The sequence below is a fragment of the Cheilinus undulatus genome, linkage group 12 (assembly GCF_018320785.1).
Source record: "Cheilinus undulatus linkage group 12, ASM1832078v1, whole genome shotgun sequence".
NCBI classification, from domain to species: Eukaryota; Metazoa; Chordata; class Actinopteri; order Labriformes; family Labridae; genus Cheilinus; species Cheilinus undulatus.
The window spans coordinates 4,592,717-4,614,904 of record NC_054876.1 but is presented as its reverse complement, the minus strand read 5'-3'; the positions used below and the strand labels follow the sequence as shown (position 1 = coordinate 4,614,904).

The following is a 22,188-nucleotide window of genomic DNA, read 5'->3' as shown; positions in this document are numbered from 1 at the left end:
ATTTTTGCAGTTATCTGACATGCATTTATTTATAGATTCATTTTAGATTAATCTAAAATATATTTAAATATGTTTAACATAACTAAAAAAATCAGTCCTTTGAACACAATTTAAGGTTTTTGGATGAAAAAAAGAAACAAAGTTTTTTCTTTAAAGACACTTTAAAGTTTAAAGAATGAGGTTGAATGAAGAAAGAGATCTCAACTTACATAGGTCTGTTAGTTTAGCCTAAAAACTTAACTTATTTATTCATATATATGGCCAGATTTTTAAGTTGATATATGCTGATGTACATGGCCAAAATATTGGATGTAAATATAGGCAGAAATTTTGATATCTGCCCATACCGTGCCCAAAATCGGGCATCCCTAGATGTTTTTACTTGAGATCTTGACCTTTGTATTTTCTGTCTCTGAATAAAAATGTCTAGTTTTCTATGCTAATGCGGTTATTACCTGAAATCTTGAGAAACTACCTGTAAGACAAGGTAAAACTGGTCTTTGTTGACCAAAACTCTGATGACAAGTAATCCAAGTTTTTATGAGAGACTAAAATGTTTGTGCAGGACTGTTGGATGTTCAAAATCCATGATGTTTCTCTGCTTTGCATAAAAGGCATTTCGGTATCATCAGAATATTTTTGATAAATTAAATTATTGTTGATGAGAGGGATTTACGATGATATTAATTCACAATTTGGCTGAGTATATTAGTTCCAATGATTGTATCCGGCCCGCGAGATCATATCATATTTGTATTCTAACTGGCCCACCAGTATGAGGTCTGCAGATTTCCTCCAGTATAAAAATGTAAACTTCAACTTGATTATTTAAAATATCCTTGTTAAGCTATGAAAAAGCTGAAAACTAAAGAGAAAGAAAAATAAGATAAAAAGTTAAGATTGTCATATTTTCAATTTTGCATCTCAAGACTCAAACATATATTGTTGACTTTTCATTTGACCTTTTCAACTCATAATTTGGACTTAATATGTCACATTTTTATCTTTTAGATTCCCAGTTTTTAATTTTAAGTCATATTTTGACCTTTTTAACTCCTTACTTTGGCTTTTTAATCCCATTTTTTGACTTTTAAACACATAATTTCAATTTTTTCTCATATTTTGACATTTCAAATGCATAATTTTTACTATTTATATCATATTTTGACCTTTTATACTCCCAAATTTGAATTTTAATCATATTTCTATTTTTTTTAAGTCATCGTTTTGAATTGTAGCTCATATTTTGACATTTTCAACTCTTAATTTTGGCTTTTTAATCACACATTTTGAACTATCAGACTCACAGTATAAAATTTTAAGACATAATTGACTTTTAACTCATTTCAAATTTGATCTCATCATATTTTGACTTTTCAAACTTGTGATTTGAAGTCTGTTCTTGTATATTTGCTCTTTTAAAAACATTATTTTTCTGTTTTTAATATCCTTTTCTGATCTTTTGAACTAATAAATTGGAACTTTAATCTCAGATTTGAGCCTTTAAACTTATCATTTTTACTTAAGAGCTTTGTGGATATTTTAAGAATTATTTCAGCCTTTTTCCATGAGTGTTAAGACAGAGCTGAGAGAAACAAACCCATGGAGAGTCAGACTTCACTGTTTTACAAGGTCATAAAATATTTTTTTAAAGAATATATGCATTTTTTTCTATTAGTTACAGGAATGTTGCATCTTTTGCCTAACCCTTGAATGATTAAACCTACAATATTCAGATTTTTTTGCATTCAAATGTTTATTAGTTAGTTTATTACTTTATTAGTTTTCAAATCTAGAATAATACAGCTTTTCTATCATTGTAATGGAACATGTGTTGTTGGTGTCTGTCATTTTAGAACCACTGTAATAGACATGCCTTTTTTATCATCATCATGGAAACTCTGGATGTAACGTGAAAGATTGCTATGAATGATTTTCAGTTATGAATTTTTCTTCATTAGCAGTGATTTATTTGCACTTACTGCTGCTGTTCATATTAGGCAGTGTGGCTGTTCTGGGATCCCCCTGCCCTTCCATCAGACAGGAACAGCACACATACCTGCCTTTCCTTTGCCTACATGGAGAGCCTGAGGCAGGAAGTGAAGCAGCAAAACCTCTGAGCAGAGCTGACATCAGTGACAACAGAATGACACTGATTAAGTCAGAAGCAGAAAAAAGGAGGAGCTGGGGTGGAGGAGGGTTGCAAAAGTAGCTTGCAGAGGGAGAAACAAAGCATAGCCTGGCTGGGGTAGTTTGAAAATGGCGGCTTGAGTGCAATTAGCCAATAGCATGCTTAGACGGGAATCAGCAAAACATTGGTTAAAAGATGAGTAAATGGAGGGATGTTTCGCAGGAGGTGTATAATCATAAAAATAATAATCAGCAGATTAATCGAAAGCCAAAATAATCTCATATTGCAGACCCTTCCTCCCTATCTCTTGCTGTAATGATCTGAAAGCGGTATAAAACACTGCCATATAACCTGGTGTAAGCATGCAGTACTGAGCCTGAAAACAACTCTCTGGATGAGTGGTGAAGAAAATCAGAAATAGGCTGTTGTAAAATAATAAACACAGTAACAATCACCACCGGAACCAAACTCTGTTATTCAGAAGAACATTGTTAAGACGCACCTCCTGTTGTCATCCTTTCATTCGCTCTCCAGGGGGAGATTTCACTCACGCCTCGTGGTGCTTCAGTTTGTGTTATTGCTTTTCAGCATAATTGTACCGCCAACATGCTGTCATTCAAATTAGAGGAGGAAGAGGAAAAACAGAGGGGGGAAAAAGCAATTTAAAAGCTTGTGAAAACCTGTGGGAATAACCTCGCTGCATTCTCCGCCTCTGTCTTCATCGGTTTCCTTCAATCAGACTTTAAAACAGGAGATGGGGAACCTGCAGGCTGCATACACACTGTCATACAGTTATCCTGACTAGTCATTTAAAGAAGAGACAGAGTGATGAAAATGATTCTTTTTAAATTTTAAAACACTACATTTCCAATGCATTTGATCATAAAGCTCTGGACAAAGTTTGAGTTGGTTTAACATGTTACTTACAGTTAAATATATTTTCGTTGTCAGCCTCTCTCCCCAGAGCTTCTGATAACCACAGTCCGACCACATTTATTTCCCTCATGCCTTCCCTCGCTGCTGGGGAATTTTGTTTTGGTTTGATAGATGCAGAATTTAGAGCGTGTAATTTCACACGTCCTCTTGATTTATACTTTGAATTTTACTGCTGAGCAATTACATTACATGCTCGTTTCACACGGCCGTGTTCTCGCCCAGCTTCAGAGGTTTGGCAAGAGAAAAAAGTCAGTGTGCTTCATAAGTTTTCCCTCTAGTGGGCTGTGGATGGAAAGTTAAAAAGGGCAAAAGATTTTTATGTTCTGTGTTTATTATAGCCCAAAACCCTACAGCAGATTATCAATCATACAATGCTATGATCTAAAATATCAGCATCCTAACAAAAGTCTTCCTTCTTTCCTCCAGCATCTCGGCCGAGGTTAGAGGATGCAGCTCCTCGGATTGTCGAACATCCGTCTGATCTAATCGTGTCCAAAGGCGAGCCGGCCACCCTCAACTGTAAAGCAGAGGGACGGCCGACCCCGATGGTGGAATGGTACAAAGACGGCGAGAGGGTGGAGACGGATCGGGAAGACCCTCGATCTCATCGGATGCTCTTACCCAGCGGCTCCCTCTTCTTCCTGAGAATCGTGCACGGACGGAGGAGCAAGCCGGACGAAGGCGTGTACGTGTGCGTGGCGAGGAACTACCTGGGAGAGGCGGTCAGTCGCAATGCATCGCTGGAGGTGGCAAGTAAGTGTTTCTGCTGTTTGTGCGTGGGTGCTCTGGTGTGGGAATGATTGAGGCTTGTTGTGTAGCTGCATGGGAAACAGACACATGGGAATTTAGAGTCAGGGTTAATATCATCAATGAGAAATATATCAGAAATTGTTCATCAGCGACCTCTGTATTGAAGAATTTTACGAGCTAAACATAGTTTATTGATGATAAAGCTGATGACAAGTAGCTTATTTTTGTTAAGGAGATAGCACACAATCTTACATTTTTGCTCTGGGCCGTCAGACGTTCTCTGGGCATATGATCTGTCTGTCAAAATACAAGCAAAGATAATGTTAGCATATGTGTCAGCATTGCTATGCAAAGTAATGTAACAGAGAGAGCACAAGCTGTTAGGTAGGTTGAATCTGCAACTCATCTGTGCATGCCAAGGGAAGAATTTTCATGAAGCTGGACCAAAATAAGGTACCTTGGACTGATCGAAAACAAATAAACTCCAACAGCTGCTGTGAGAAGCATTTAGATATATATTATCGCTGCTGCAGGACTGTCCTCTTCTCTCCTGCTCAAGAGAGAATAAACCCAACCTATGTTTCATATCTTTTTGGTTAAAAAAGTAATCTAGTGTTGTTCTTGAGTTTTGGTTGTTTTATCCTTAAATCAAATGATAGAAAAGTATAGATTTTATAGATATACTTGGTTTATTAAGGCGTATAGATCAGGGTATGAATAACAATTTGATTAGCAATCATGTCACTATTGTAAAAGAACTCCTATTAAAGTAAAAGTCTTCCGTTAAAGGTACACAGGTCATTTTATTGGATATTACCTTCTAAATCCAGGGTCCTCATGCAGGGTCTAGCGCTGTTGCCTCACAACAATGAGGATTCCTGGTTCAGATCCATGTTTTCGCCATGCATGCGTGAGTCCTCTCCCCCTCCCCCCACAGACCAATAGAACGCTTGCTGGTGCCTCTAAATTGTCCTTGGTATGAGTGTGAGCATGCCTGGTTGTTTGTCTCTGTACGCCAGCCCAGCGACTGGTGACCAGTCCAAAGTTGACCCTGCCTTTCACCCAATGACTGCTGGGAAAGGCTCCAGCCCTCCACAACACCACAGGGATAAATGATGTAGAATATGGATGAATCTGGACCAGCTTTTCTCAACTAGGGCTCCGCCAAACCCTAGGTGCCTTCTGGCATTGTCAGGGTTGCTTTCACAATGCTTTAAATTCAACCTGAAATGATCATAAATATGCAGATTATTAGTTATCCTGGAGTCAAATTTAAAAATGGTCTGATATGCCCTTTATCTGCAATCACATCAGCGTCGGGGTCAGCGAATGAGTGGGCTTGTGGCAGTTGTGCAGAGTTTTTAAGGTCTACATAACTGTTCTGTGGAAATATAGGCATTTTAATATTTTTAAACTTTACTGTAGAGATTTGTCTTGTTGGTTCTTTTGCTACTTTATTTCCTCAGCAGTGGTAAGGATTTAAAATGTTCATTTTTATCATTCTGAGTGAGGTGACCAGGGATTTTTCTCTTTTTTACTGAAATAATCAGAAAAAATGTTACTTTTAAGGGGTAAAACTGGCTAAGATGTGACTGAAAGTAATGAACATTTTCATCCAAGGACTCAGGGCATACTCACATTAGGACCTGTACCATGCTAAAGCGCATTTATCCCCCCTGTCCCCTTCTGGCCTGCACTCACATTCCTCCAGACCCAACCAGGCCTGAGATATGTTATCATGTTGTAATGTCAGATATGACTCTCTAAGACTCCATTGTTTAAAATGACTGTTGAGAGGAGCAGTAATATTGATACGTCTGTGTAAAAGCAATCATACTGGGTCAAAGCACAACTCTTCCATCCATGGAAGAGCCATGGAAGAGTGCTTTGAGTGCAGTATGTAAAAATGTTGTTTGTTGATATGTAGATAGGACACCTAGAAAGAATATTATAGACTAGCTGTGGCAGTCCTACACTTGTTTACATTTCAGGTATCATACATCATGTTATCTACCATCGTTTCAGTAATCAGACACAAAATAAACCACATAGCTTTCACCATGTGTGTCCTATAATAACACAGGCATGTGTGCCGTCTCAGATAAAGCATTCTCTGCTCTCGTATCATCACCATCACTCGGCTGAGTTAGCTCAAGACGTCACCCTTGACCTCAGTGTCAGATCTCCTGGCAGCTTGCACCTCGAAGACCCCCCCCCCAACCCTGTCTTCCTCTCCAGCCTCAGACATCCCATCCTATCTCCTCGCGCTCCACAGAGCCTGGCCTCTGTCGCGTTGTCCCCGGCACTCTGCAGCCCGGCCTGTTAACGCAGACGGATGACAGCTCGCTCCTCTGAAGAGATAACAGTTGTCGCCACTGGACAGGAGAGCTAAAAAAGTTTGTCACAGAGAGGAGCAGCAGGAGGAGGATTTGGCAGCTCCTCACCAGCAGATGTTAGTTCACTTAAAATACAACAAAGTCCTGTCAACTGTGGCACTGTGAGGGCTAATTAAATCTTTGCTGTTAGATTGGGACATTACCTTCAGTGTTAGAATATCGCTGTAAAGTTTCACTCGCTCTAACAGCAGCTCCCTGAAATTGACATCAGTTTCTAGAGTGTTCTGACCAGGATGGGTACTCCAGAGCAAATGGATCCCTTTCTAGTCCATCTTTGTAATTCCACAACATGCACAGCTGTCTACCCAGTTAATTTCAAAATACAACACACTCCCAGTAATTTATGTCATTGCTGTATTAATGTTACATCAAAATAGGATGTGAAGGATGAGCTCAGATCTACTGATAAACAGGAAAACGACACTAATTTCAACAATAAAGACTCAGGATACACCGAGACTTTTAGACTGACCCTGAACAACCATAAGACCTGGTTGTTTGCTGTCTGTGTGCAGGAGCTCGCAGAAATATCTCAAGGATGCAAACAAATAATTACTAATAAGAATAGTCAGTCCTTGACTCGGGGTGAATAATCTCACACTGAAGTGAAAGAAAATCTAAGAAAACTTTCTCTTCTGAGAGGAAAAATAAAGTGGCACAGTGCAATGAAACTATGTGTAACATAAACCTCCATATGGAGTGAGATGCTATGAACAATGCTGTGGATTCTTCATTAGCAGCTCTGTGAAAATGTGATATATAAACACCTCCACTTACTGTGTGCGTTCACATTTTATCTCATAGTTATCCTGCAGCGTCTGATGTTGACACTTCAACACATCATGCTGTTTGTAGAACACTTTTAGCAGAGGTGACGGTCGCAGAACACACATAGAAAATGATTCACGGTCTATTTTTCTCTCTCTGGAGGAAGTCAGAGGAAATTCAACCTGATAATTAAATCAGGGGCTGCAGCCTCTCAGGAAAACATGATCCCAGACAGCAGAGGTGCTGGACTGGAGTGTAAAGTTTCACTCATTTTTACCGGGTAAAGAGCTGATTGTGTTCAGCTGCAGCGACACATTCCTGCGTGTTTAAAGGGTGGATGATATTAGAAGAGGAAAGACTGAAAGGATTAGAGAGAGTGTTTTAATCTCAGCTGGTGTTTCTGCAAAGCTCCTAAAGCAAGAGTTCTGTCAAGACTCATCTTTGTCTGAAATAAGCTTACATTACCCAGAAAGACCCCGACTTTGAAAAGACTTTGACAAAACTTTGCAAAGTGTGCTTTGTACCATTTTAAAACAAGTGGAATCAAAGAGGATCAAAGTTTGGAACTTCCTGACAGCCTCAGTGAAGAGAAGGGACAAAGAAACTCACAGACCACTTTATTAGGTACACCTGTTCAGCTGCTCAGACAGAAACCAAAGCATTTAGACACCTTGGTTCCCCTTTCTGATGCTCAATTTTAGCTCCAGCATATCAACCTCACCATGTCTTTAGGCCTAAAAGCAGTGGTTTCTGCCATGTGATTGGCTGATTAGATATTTGTGTTACCAAGCAGTTTACTAAGTGGTGTATCCTGTGACTCTATGACCCTTTTTTATTTACTTTTAATTTACTGAAGTTGTCAAAAAATTCAAGAAGTTTAAGAATAAACACATGCAAACTTTGCATAGTTTTTCCCCAAAATGAAGGTCCTACTGATTTGGAAAAAGGTGAAACTTCACTAAAATTGTTCAAATACAGGTCAAAAAATCAAGGATAGAGATAAACATTTATTATTAGTGCCAAAAAATCAGAAACATTTGAGAATATTGTGAGTTTGTCTGCAGTGAATCTGAGATGTAGCAGGTAGGGCTTCACAAATTTCACCAAAATCATAAATGTGATTATGTTGATCGGTATTGAGATCACGGTTATTAAACATAGTTTAGATCGTACACCATCTGTATCACATGCATTTAATGACTTTAAACACTCTTAATACTTTGAGACAAATGACTGGGGGTACTATGAATATGTAATAAAATAATCATATCTAATAACACTAAATAACCAAGAAAAATACTCAGAGTCACTGCAGTCAAAACAAGCATGCAGCACAGTCATCCTAGTGCATGGTGAATAAAGTTAAACTTTAAGTATGATGCTTGTTTTAAACAATCTGATAAGGAAGCTGTTAACCTTGCATGGCCGATGGGTTGTCTAAATTCCATGTCCATCATCAGGCATTGTTTTGCAAAACTCTAACCTGATACGCCTCTCTGGTCAGAGACCATTAGACTAATCTGCATCAGACAATGCTTGCACTGCAAGCCTGTATGCAGTGGCAAGTGTTGATGCAGATATAAAGACAGGATGGCGAGAAGGAGACCACATTTCCTTATGAAAAGAAGAATTTTTCCTCGTCTCTCAGCTGGCTTCTGCAGGAGTTTAACTTACTGGCTCCACTGATAGTGAACAACAATAATGGCTGCCTCATGAGCTCACGTTATGCCATCTCTCCAATTGCTCTGATTGGCCCGTTATGAACCTGACACACAGAATGTCGGTCCAGTCATGCTCTGAGTTTTATTTTGAAAGGCTCTGCCTTTCCCAAACACCATCTAGAGCAGGGGTGTCAAACTCATATTGAGTCCGGGGCCAGATTTGCTCTGATGAGACGTTCTGAGGGCCGGACTATTTAAGACAAGATTGTGAAAGTCAATCATGGATTTTGAATTTAGGCCTAACCTAAGAGCCTAATAAGATCAACATTCAAACATTAACTGACAACCTCATTTTCACTATTAGGAAAATATGAATATACAGAGCCTGTGTTCATAGTTTCAGCTTCGTTTTGCTAACTATCAGAGCAGGACTGTAGTCATCAATGTCATTTCTCCCTCACTAGCCAATCAAATCAAGAGGGACAGGACTTCTGGTAGCAGCTTTATTAACATAAAAAGCCAGAATATGACTCATATATTGTTTTTGATTTCTCTGTGATATTTTCTTGAATAAAGGAAAGTACAGCAGAAGTCAGCTCGTGGTAACCTAACAGTGAACGCTGGTGAGAAGTGCTCTGACACGGAGGTCGTTGGCACTGCTAAAACAGACCCATACATTTTTAGAGTGTATTTCAAGGTGAATTATCTTACTTTTTTGTTAAAGATAGACAAAAGACCTGTCAGTTTGGCTTCATTCTTGACATTCCCTCTTCTCTTCTCTAAATTTTAGACCCAAAAATCTCCACCCTTGACTTGTTTTACTGCTCACGCCTGAATACTATCTCATTGCTCTTGACTCAGAGCGAGATAGAGAGAGGTTACAAAGAACAAACAGTAGTTAATGCCAAACCCGGTCCAGTTCCAGCTCCTGCGGCCCCTCAGCGTGGCATCACAGGGCCGGAGATAAGACTGCGGGCACATTTTCTCACTCTGAGCTGCGGGGTCTCAGCATGGCGGCGGTGGAGAGGAGCAGGATGGCACTGTGTCTCTACGCTCCCAGCCTGTGACAGTGAAACATCGGGGCAAACTGTGTGAGTATATTTGGTATCAGGGAGGCAGCCAACACAGTCAGGAGGTTTAACCCCTCACAGTCCATCTGCTGCAGGTGGACCAGCAGAGCATGGAGCTAAAGGAGCTGGCAGAGTTAAAATGCACCTGAGTGTTTTATTTTGAAGTGCTTCCTGGCTTTCTCTTTGTGAGTGCCAAAGGGGACAGCAGCAGAGATCTTTGAGCTTCATACATCTCCTCTAGACGTGTTTCTTTATGGAGGAAAAGTTTGATAAATGAGTCCACAGAGGTCACACTAATGTAACATGAAACACTCCATCATCTGAGCAGTTAATTTGAAACTTAGATTTCACTTTTAAAGCGATACTCTTCCTGAAATCTTTCCTCTGAAGATCAAACGCCCGCTGCAGGCTTTAAAGGTGACCCGAAAATGTTTGTAGGATCTTCAGTGACAGAGAACATCTGCTGCAGTCGACTGTGATTCTGTAAGTTGTCCTTTTACTAATGATGAAAAGATCTCACAAAGTCCTTTTCATAACCCCGACACTTTAAGGACTTTAAATAGTCGTATTCTCACCCATCGCACCGGGACTGCTTTCATCTTCAGGAGATACCCTCACACTCATGCCTTTTGCATTTTAATATCTCTAACTTTTTCTTTTTAAACGCTTTAACAGCAGGAAAAAAACGACTTCAGACCTGCTGGAAAGACCGTGTGGGGTTGATGGGGTAGATGCACAATAAAAAACAGCTTGAATTTGTTTTTGAGAATTTTAAATTACTCAAAAATGTACATTTAAACATGTAGACATTCTTTAATATGGTTTGCCTTCACATACAGCAAGCTGTAATCATTCATAGAAAAACACCTGTGTGTAAAATAGACAGTCCATCTCACACTCTAAGACAGTTGTCAAACTCAATCACAGCAGGGGCCGGAGTCTGAATTTAGGTCTAACCTGAGAGCCTATCAGGTCAACATTTAACCATAAACTGACATTTGCACCAGTAATAAATAATGAGGAAAACTGAGCACAGCTGATAAATGATTTTCTGATTAAAAAAAAAAAAAAGTCAAAACTGTAAATAGAAAGGCTCAAAATCTGAGAAAAAAAGTCAAACTTTATTGTTTAAAAGGTCAAAACACAAATGTAAAAGTCAGAATAATGTTTTGGAAGGGCAAATATATAAGATAAAAACTCAAAGTCATCAGTTTTATGGGTCAAAGTACGACATAAAATTAAAAATCATGAGTTAAAAAGGTCAAAATACAAGTTAAAATTTTGAATCGTGAGTCTGAAAGGTCAAAATAAAGGATTAACAGTCAAAGTCAGGATGTGAAAGTGTCAAAACGTGAGATAAAATTTGAAGTAATGGGTTGAAAAGGTCAAAATATGAATTTAAATTCATAATTTTAAATCTAAAAGGTTGACTTATGAGATAAAAAGTCAAAATTATGAATTAAAAAGTCAAAATTATAAGTGTAAGTTGTAATTGTGAGATTAAAAATTGAAAATATCAAATGAAAACAAATTTTCCACATTCCTGAGTTTTTATCTGATTATTTTTACTCTTTACTTTTTCATCTTTTAAAGGTTAAGTTTACATTTTATATTGGAGTAAATCTGCACACCTTATACCTTCGGGCCAGTTACAGTAGAAATATGATAAGATCTTGGGGTTGGGTACAACTGCAGCATGGGCTGGATTTGGCCCCCAGGCCTCCAAGAACCCCTGCTCTAAAAACTTGGTTCTCAAGTGGTGGGTCTGGACCCAAAAGTGGGTCGTGGATGTGTACCTTAAGAATTATGTGGCAAAAATGGATCCCGGGCTGTTATTTTGAAGGGTACATAGCAATTTATTTGTCCTATCTGTTCTTTTGTACCACATCAAGAACAAAATACTCAATTTAACATTAAAATAAGTGGTTACAGGGCGTAGATGGTCTGATGACTAGGTTATGCCCCATGTACGATGTAGCAATACAGAAATTTGAAATAAGTAAAATGTAAAGTTAAATCCATGAATTTTAGAGCAATGCTTTGCGATACAAAAATAAATAAACTGAAGATTTAGATATGTACAAGCTTTTGTTGGTATTATTTATAATATATACAAGTCTGTGAGCATTGATAGTATGGTTGCAAGATGGGCAAAGGGTGCAAGGATGCTGACTAGACATGATCAGAGTATGAAATATGAAAGGATGTCAGATTTACACGAACAAGAAAATACAGTATGATTTAAGATAGTTGAGGCATTTTAGCCTTCCTGCAGTGTTCCCGTTACATTGAATAGATAAATTACTTGCAGCGTTTGAGTATGGTTAATAGATTTAATTAGTTATCAGCATGGAAAGTTGATTAATTAGTGCAGCTATGCATATGAGCTGAGACACTTTACCACAGAGAGCCTTCTTGCAGCATCTCAGTTACAGTGAATAGATGAATTACTTGCAAATCGTTAGTACAGTAAAAAGATTACATTAGTTTTTACTATGGTAAAATGATTAATTACTGCAATTATGCATGCATATGAGGTGAGGCCTTTACCACAGAGAGCTTTCTTGACATACATTAAAGCTGTAAAAGATGAAACAATGGGCAGCATGACGCTATGATGGTATGATACAAGCTTTTTGACCTTTTGACCTTAAATAAAATCTTTAGACTTTCAAACCAGGAGCTGTCCTCAAGCAATCTTTGAGCTGCTTTTAAATATTCACTCTGCTTCTGTAAGCTCCCTTTTTTAATCTTTTTGTACTTGACTCAAATGAAAAACAAGACACAGGCACAGGTTGTGAGAAATCACAGTTTTATAGTCACTTCTTGTCCTTTATCGGAAACGTTCAATAATTTCTCCTCATTATTACTGAAGAGGTGCAGATCATTTTTCCTTTGCAAACAGTCTTTCTGACAATCAGGCATTCAATAAGTCATTAGAGCAGGCTCTGCTCAGTTAACTCTGCAACAGTTTCCACTTATTATTAATGTCATGTGTGATGAATCGACAGTTTGATGTGTGGGACTCTCCCAGCTTCAGTAGGTGTTCTTCGACTTCACTCGTGATGTTTTCTGGCAGCTTTAGCCGCTGCATTTTTAAAGCAACGTTTACTGGTGTGTTGGCAAAGGTGGAATATCAAATTAAATATACTTGGAGAGCTTTAAAGAGAAATGTAGGATCAAAAAGGAAATGTTCTGCCAAGAGAAAAATAAATTTTTACAGTCCATGAGGCAACCAGAGTCACGTCCTGTATTTGCTGTCATCGAGCAATAAGCCTTCAAAATCCCTTCTTCTACGCTTCCTCAAACTGTACACTCCATTATCTTGCATTAAAAACACATCTCATAGCACTTTACCCAATAATTCCTGTAGAATGTGTGTTTTTTTGCGCTGCGGTCCTATCCGATTACACGCTTTAAAGGAGATTCTTTGATCCTGAAAATGTGGCGCTCAAAGTTACGTGCCGAGAGCAGAGGCCAATTCATGTCAGAGGCATAAAAGTCAGTCAGGCACAATAGAGCCAACGGGCCAGACACCCCTGGGTGGGGGGTGGGGGGTAGAGGGTCTGACATTCAGAGTGACTTAGCCCAGCTCCTGGAGGCTTTTTCTTTCAGTGTTTTATACCTCTGACGTTTTTATTACAGCGGCTACGCCCGTCTTTATGGGTCATGAATATTCAGGAAAAATGGAGGGAAAAGGGGGCTTCTCTCTGAGGTGCTGGGGGCGGAGTCAGAGATTTCAAATAAAAGTGACTGGGGTTACCTGGGGCTCAGGAATATATGAAGTCATTATAATATACTGTTTCTTTGTGTTTCCAAACAAGGTGGCTGAAACAGTGCTGTGTATATCAATGCTGTTGATTTAGAAAATAAAATAGCTGCCAGGGCTAAAGCTCAGTAAAAAGATTTACAGTAAACACCATCAACAATAGGTAACACATAATCTATTTGAAATGTTCCATCTGATTGGAGAATTATCATTATTATCATGATAATAGTAGAAATCAAATGATGTTGAAACCTTTTTGAAATGTTTGCAATAAAAAAAAGCAGTCCTAGACACTCAATATTGGCCAATCTGTTGGTTTTAATTGTAAAAAGTTGCCGCACACTGTCAAAGATTTGTTGGTAACATTAAAAATATGTGTGGAACTGGTTGGGAGCGTGGGTTTCCGTCCTCTTTTTCAAATGTTGGCAACATATTTGTGCAGTTTAAACAGGTTCCTGTCTTTTTTGACTAAAACTATGACTAATGATCAGGGAATTTCAGAACTGTCCGATAACAGTGGTCATCAAAATAATGGAGCTTTGTTTTTGGGGCTCATGGTGTTTAAGAGTAGAAAATTTGGTCAACCCCAGTATGGAAATGTTTTCACTGCTTTTGTTCTATTTAGACTAGTGGTTCTCAACTGGTCCGGCCTCAGGACCCACCAGTTTGCCTTACGACAAATCACGACCAAAGTTTCTGAAAAATTCAACAATGCAGTCTGGAGCACAATTTGGCCAAAATACATTATATGTGAAAGAGAAAAGCCAAAAACTCAAAAGTTTTATACCCTCATTCCCCATCATTATGTGTACATTTTTGCCAATTTCCAGAGATCTTGAGAAATAACTTCATTATCATGTGAAAAGTAGTTTTTCCATTGTAAGAAAAGGAGATAAATTAGTTGAAATATTGATCAAACACTTAAATTCACCCAATTTCACAGTATAACAGGGTAAAATAAAAGGTATCGATGCATGTCCACTAAGGACTTTAGGACACCTAGTCGTGACCCACTGAAAACTGCTCCACAACCCACTTTAGGGTCCTGACCCCCCCAGTTGAGAACCACTGGTTTATACAGTATGTAGCAGGTAACCTGCAACTTTTGATCATTAAAAACAAGACATGTTCTCGTGTAGGGTGTCCTGTGCTGCATTCAAAGTAGCTTAGAAGAACCCTACCATCATATCAGAGTTTATAGTAAGGTATTTTTACCTTTTGTTAAAAAAACAATGTAGTTTGTGTTGCATTAATCCATCCATCCTGCTTATCTTTTTGGGATTGCAGGAAACTAGGTTCCATGAGAAAAACCAGACTAAGACTAGCCCAAAACATAGCTTTGAAGATTATAACTGACTAAAACTAAGTTTAGTTTTTATCAAGATGACTAAAACTAGACTACAATGTAATTTAGTTTTCACCGGACATTCAAAATCCATCATATCTGTCAAAATGCAATGCATCTGTTCCTGCTCTAACTCTCAGCTGTAGGAAGCAGGAACCCCAGGTTAGACAGGCTGGATAGAACACAGTACTAAAGTAGTAAGTAAGTAAGTAATAAATGCTTGGACAAAAGTTAGGACTAAAATGTGACTAAAACTAAAAGACATTTAATCTTAAGACTGAGACTGAAATTAAAAATAGCTGCCAACATTAGCCCTGGTAAGCAGTCAGTCAGAATGCTGACCCATAGAGACAAACGATATTGCAACTTAGTTAAAATATATTGAATCTGGTTTTTGTTCTGAATTGCCCAGCTCCATGCATTTTTTTAATGTGTTCAACTTCTGCAGCTTTAAGGGTCAAACCAGGTTGTATTTTGAGCTGATAAGTAAAATAGCTGCATGCAACAATTATCTGATATCTAATTAGATAAATGTTGGTACTTTTCTGTGGTCAGAGGTCACCTCTGGGCTTGTTAGGAGCATTTATATTATTAGTACAAATTCAATTGATTTCAATACCTGTGAGATAACAGCAACAAAAATAGAAGACTTGGACACCAAATATTTGGAAATGTTTTGGTTTTAATGACCAGAAAGTGCAGGCAAGTGTATGTCCATTTATTCATTCATCTCTTTGAAAAATATTTTAAAATCACTGCAGAGCATGCTCACATTTTCAGTGTTGTCAAGAGTTCAGCAAAACAACATAAAAAGCACAATTGAAAAATACAAAGTGCACACTTAGTGCACGCATAGATACTTTGGTTGCCATTTGGAACAGTGGGTGAAACTGGCAAGGTTTCCATCCTCTTCTAAATGTTGGAAACGTATCTGTGAATTTTAAAAGTGCTCTCTCTCTCCTTTTGCTAGAAATATGTTCAATAGTAGAGATATTGCTTTTTTAACGCAGTCCAGTTATCCTGGTAGTCACATATCAGAGCTGGAAATGTCTTCAAATGTAAGTTTACTGTTTGACCCTGCTCTACTTTAAAAATTCAGGTTACTAAAAATTTCAGAGTTTGAATTCTAACTACAGGAGGAGAGATGATGAGTCTGTCTGGTCATTTGTTACTTCCACAAATCCCTGCATAGGAGTACAGAAACGTTTGACAACCTGCATTAATGCAAGAATTTCTGATGTGTTTGTGCACAATTAAGGCTATGCATAGAGGCGTGTCTACTATTTTTGATTATGAAAATGAAAACATTCCAATATAGGGTGTCTAAGACTTCTGTTTTTGCTGCCATAGTATCAGACAGGTTTCAGTAGTGCTTGAATTTTATTAGAATAACATCAGAGTTAATTATTCTGGTACAGAGCTAAAAACTATGGACATATACACTTTGGTTCACATCCTCCAGCCCTAGAGTTGCCTCTCAGCAGTTTAGTTCCCCTAAAAATCACCTCCGCCCCCTTCTTTAAAGGTTTCCTGGAGGTCAAGCCTTCAAGGTCTGAGGTGGCAGCTGCACTGAAGAATTTAAAGAATGAACAGGTGAAGATGTGATGACACCTCTTCCCTTTCCCCTGCTTTAGTGTGAATCTGCTTCTGTGAGCGTTAGTGTGTCTTTAAGCCTTCATGACGGTCGTGTGGGCCAACTTTCTCACCCACAGTAATCCTAGACACCAGTGTGGGAGAAACAGCTGAACAGCTCCGTCACCGCTGGGATCTTCCTTTCTCTTTCTGTCTCCTTCACTCACAAGCACTTCAAACATGCACGCACACACCTGTCCCAGTGTTTTTGATCACAGAGACCTCAGTGCAGGAAAAATGGATTTCAGGGTTTGTGGATTTGGAAATGGGAGGCAAAAGGATTTAGTGGGTTTGGGTGTTAGGAGGACAGTTATGGTAGGGGAGTGTTGGCCGGGGGGGGGGGGGGGGGGGGGGTGATGAAAAAGGATAAAATAACCCCCCCACACACACCTCATCCCCTCCCTCCTTCTTTTGTGGAGCTGTGGTGGAGCTGCCTTCTGTCCCTGTTATTAACCCCAGTGGTCTGCAGACCTGTGCAGTGATTGGAGCACAGCGCTGCATGCTGTACACCAGTGTCACTCAACCCTGCTCAACCAAAGAGCCAAACTGTTAAAGGACATCTGCATGAGCCACAATCTAAGAGGTGAAAAGTGCAGTAACAATAAGCTCAAGGTGGCAGAAATTGGTGAAAAGGAGCAATAAAAGCATAAAATGGCAAACACTGGAAGAAAAGTGGCACAAATGGGTGAGAAGTGACAAAAAATGAGTTACAGGTGGCACAACATGGCAAAGCATGAGTGAAAAGTAACTTAAAGAGGCAAAAATTAGCTACAACATGGCAAAAATGGGCAAAGACAGCAAGAGTTGCAATATAGGATAAATTAGCACCTGATTGCAAAAGACAGCTTAAACGGGCATAAAATGGAAAAAAAGGGGGCAAAACATTGTCAAAAGCAGGATGACAGTGGCAAAAATGCATGAAAAGTGACAAAAAGAATTGGCAAAAATGGGCAAAAATTGAGAAAATGTGGCAAGGAAATGCAAATAAGGCCAATGGAAGTATACAGACAAAAAATAAAGGTTAACAATTAAGTCTGACATTTTAAGCCTGCGGTACAAGTGTGGGAAACAAACTGATTAAAGTGACTTGCAATGGATAATTGAGGTCAAAGTTTCCTTTTTAAGGTTTTCTGGGGCACTAATATTTTAAATGAAGACATAAAAGAGCCACAAATCATCACAAAAGAGTTACATGTGGCTCCAGAGTATCACTGCTGTACACAGAGAGAGCCGTCACACTCATCCTCACCAGTTTATATACAGTCAGAGCATCAGACATGAATGTCTTAAAACTGAGGCTGAATTTTTTTAAAGATTAGTTCTGGTGCCGGATTCGGCCCCCGGGCCTTGAGTTGAACACCCCTGATCTCCAAGTGGACATTTTGAAAAATCCACCTGCACATTTCTATTTTAAAAAATTTGCAAAATAGTCATTTTTGGTTTGTTTAAAATCCAGTCTTTCTCTGATGAGAAAGAATTTATAAGAGGGCCCCAAAATTGCTAAAATGCCCACTATAAAGGTGTTACAATGACAAGTGACTGCTGACTTTCTATCTGGTGTTTGCATGGGTGTTTGCATGAGGTCAGTTCTGTTAAATTGCATATCTGGTGAGGATGTTTGGCGTAATAATGTAAAAAAGTTACATTGTTTTCGTCAGCTGCTGATATGACCACATTTGGCTAAAAGTCACCAGTTAACACAGTAACCAATTAAACCAGAACACCAGGACAGCTACATCCATGCAGTGAAAGAAATATTAAACAAATAGATTTGAGGTGGTGTGATTTGCACCAGTCATCAGACTGATCTGATAATGATATTGATTATCGATGTTGATATTATGTTCTCACCTCAGGATTACGATTATAATCACTCCCTTGAGTGTCACCGTGTTTTAGGCTATACTGGAGGTGGACACAGACATTGGTGTTGCATTTCAACAGTTTTGAAGTGAATTGTTGGTATTTTTTAAAAATATTTTGTGTCAACAGTTGGATGGTTGTTAAGCTGAGTCAGTATAGGTGTCTTCTTGTAGAGGCTACAGTCCTCACTGTGCTTTTCACAGCTTTCAGTCCTGATCCTGGTGCTGTTTGGTGCACACCTGTCCTCTCTCTCCCTCACCATATTTCCTCTCTCTCTTCAGCTGTCCAAAAACAATCTTAAAAATTAAACTGGATTAACATCAGAATTAGAATTGTCATATTTATGCAGTGCCACGTTGATTAGGGGCATCATAATATTGAGCTGGGTATGACAAACACCCCTCTGCTGTGACTCTGACTTTAAAATCCTCATGTCCATCAGATGCATGACAGTCTTTCCCTCAGCTGTCTGAAGCTCTTCATCCATCAGATCTAAAGTCAGAGATTCTGTCCAGTCTTATTTTGCAGTAACCTCCTGCACAGCCCAGTATGACGTGAGATGTTTGTGCGTTACAGTAACATCCTCTCGCTCTGCTCTCTCTGCTCTCTGATATAACCAGCTCTCCTCTCTCTGTTTGTGTATATCTGAGCTCTGAGGTGTGCTCATGCTTCACTAATGGGATTGTGGGTCTGGGCCTTGTGGCGGACGGAGCCGGTGGATGCTCTGCTCTTAAAAGAGGGGGATCAGATGGCCGGAGTGAGGCCACTGGCCCCTGGCTTAACCCCCACTGTATGATCCCACCGTCTGCTGGTCAGTGAGCCAGACCAGCAGCCAAACCCTCTCTGGAGGAAACACACGAATTAATTAGACCATACTACGGGCGAGTGTGAACAGCATGTGTGATAAAGGGTCAGGGGGACAAAGCAGAAGGAAGAGGGGGTGGGGCAGGGGTGAGGCTCTGACAACAGGTGGTGTGAGGAAGAAGCCCCCTCCCCGACCGGCACTTTAACGACGGAGGAGAACAATGAAGAGCCCGATCGTTGGAGTTTGAATTTAAATACAGTGTCAGAGTGGTGATTCAGCTCATGGCTGCAGTTTGTGTCTGAAATGATTAAACTTATGGTAATTAATTAATTTATTTTTTATTTCCTTTTTGCCATGATTAAAGCATTAAAACCACTATAGTTTAGACTGTAATGTTTTAAAATCCATAGTAAGCCCATGTTGTTTGTGTTTTCTTTGCTGAGGTGATTAAGTATGTCATTAATGGAGGGTCATTTGTCTTGGATGCAAATAAACCCCTGTCTTTGTGCTCATTGAGGCCAAAAGCTGCCCTCCAGCAGAGCTACTCAAGAGTCTGTGTGGTGCTGGTGCTCTGCTGAAGGGTGGTGATTAAGAGGGAGAAATATGAACCCAGTCCAGTTTAAAGCCTTATCAGACACAAAGACACTGCCCAGAGTAGTTTTCATGTTGGATGAAGTGAAGCTAAAACGATCACAGCAGCATTTGTTTGCTCGTCCGCATCAGACGAGGTGAATCTGCTCCACTGTAGCCCACATGTAATTTGTATTTGATTGGTCACAGCACTGTATTGACAGATAAAACCCTCTGAGATGGCCGTGCTGGAATTAACCTATCAAAACAGACCTCCTACCAGCAGCCACAGGGGCATGGTGTTTGCATAATCCAGTTTGAATCGATTTAAGACAAATCACATATATGCTAGAACCTTCAATCTCTTTACAATACAAAGCTAAGACTTTATTTTTTCCAGTCATGCATTATTATTGACACCATAATGTTTTCATGTATATTTAAGATGAGGCTAAGCAGGGAACATTCCTTCTGCAGCAGTCATGTGAAAAATCCTTTACAGAAATAGAGCTGGTTTACATGTGAAATATTTGTGATAGAATTGATTTTAATTTATGGCTGCAGCAGAAGAGGAAGCATATTGTGTGCAGCACTTTAGCTCCTAAACACCCCCTTTTCAAAATACTATATCCTATTGTGTCATATCATGTTGTACTGTATTGTTCCTTATCGTACCGTATTGTCTCATATTGCATCATATTGCATTGCATCATAGTGTATCATGTTGTACTGCATTGTTCCGTATTGTATTGCATAGATTCTGGAATTGCATTGTATTGTATTGAATCATATCACCTTTTACTGTATTGTATCCAGTCAAATTATATCATTTTGGATCATACTGAAATATGTGGTATAGTATCAAACTGCCTTATTTTGTATCGAATTGCATCGCATAGTATCCCATCATATACCGTATCGTTGTGGATCATACTGTAACTGCATTAAATTGTATTAAATTCTATCATATAGTGTCACATTGCATTGCATCGTGTGATATCACATAGTATCCTATTACAACTTAGTGTAGCATATTGCTATTTCATTGTTTTGTGTTGCATCTTATTGCATCTTAGCCTATTGCATTGCATCATATTATATTGCACTGTATAGCATCATGTTGCATCTTATGGTATGCTCTGGGACTGGAGGATGTATGGGATGGGATGGGATGGTACGGTATAGGACTGGGTATTGTTAAGAACCTCATGATTTGATTCGATTTCGATTCTTTAGGTTGCGATTCGATTCGATATTTATTTAAATGCTTCGATGTCGCTTCAGTAAGAAGTAGAAATACACAAATGACCTGTTGACAATTTTTAAATAATTATTTTTATGCCCATGTGAACATATGCGGTAAGTCACCTCACATTTTTGAGCAATAAAACATCTGAAAATAGAAATTTGTACAATAATAACTTATTTGTGCATATGGAGTTCAAAAGTAAAAAACATGACAGTTCTGTATAAACACTGAAAAAGTAAAGTGCATGTAAACTTAATATTTCTTTCCTCTTGGAAATTGTGATAAACCTCCCATAACATGGTTATGGTTGGTTGTTGTCTGGTCGAGTGCGAATCACACGCACAGCGACCCCCAGTTCCCAGGAGATGAATCGATTCAGAGGATTTGCTGAATCGATATTGAATTGGGGGGGGATATTGCAATGCATGGATTAATCAATATTTTTACTCACCCCTAGTGCGGTACAGTATGGGACAGGACAGGATGAGAAGGGGATGGGATGGGATGGGATGGTACGGTACGGGATGAGGTGGTACGGGATGGTGTGGTGTGGTACGGTACATTACGGTATGGTTCGGGATTGTATGGTATGGTATGATACTGCATGGTAAGGGATGGGACATGACGGTATGGTATGAGATGGTATTTTCACATATTGTATTGTATCCTATCTTATCTTAATCAATGTTATCATACTGTAATATTTTGCATCTTATTGTATTGTGTTGTAACTTATTGTATACACTATGGCATTGTATCATAATGCAGCATAATGCATCTCATTTCATCACATCATATAATTCGAGCAATACTTTTATATTTTACATACATTCAGACTGTGCAGAGTTCTTTGTAGCAATGGTTGTCAAAGTATTTATATCACAGCAAGCAAAGATACCAGTGTGGACTTTGCATTTCTATGAAACCTTGATCTCTGGCCATTGAATCAGAAAACTGGATCGTTAAAGTTCAAACATGCACAGAGTTGTAAATCTGTAGGATTATTACGAATATTTTGCATGGTTCTGCATTCAGAATAATTTAGGTGAACATGTTTTAAGTGTTTATTTGGTTATTTTTCCTAAAATGTGTTTTTTAGCGTGACAATTGAATATATTTACAATATTTTACATTTCTTGTGATGTGATGTATCACTCTTTTTAAAAGACTGCTGTTTCTCCATCATGACTGTAAGTAATGACATCACACTAAGCTATAATACTGAAGTCAGAACTGGGTAACT

At 38.9% G+C, this 22,188-nt stretch overlaps 1 protein-coding gene across 3 annotated transcripts in view; it reads left to right on the top strand.

Annotated features, from left to right (window-relative positions):
* robo3 (roundabout, axon guidance receptor, homolog 3 (Drosophila)) overlaps window positions 1-22,188 on the top strand; it is a 161,345-nt gene that overhangs the window by 29,248 nt on the left and 109,909 nt on the right. For all 3 annotated transcript variants that reach the window (XM_041802131.1, XM_041802130.1, XM_041802129.1), the window contains exon 2: window positions 3,494-3,820. In XM_041802131.1, the coding sequence (XP_041658065.1) occupies window positions 3,494-3,820 (327 nt within the window). The remainder of the gene's footprint in view (window positions 1-3,493; window positions 3,821-22,188) is intronic.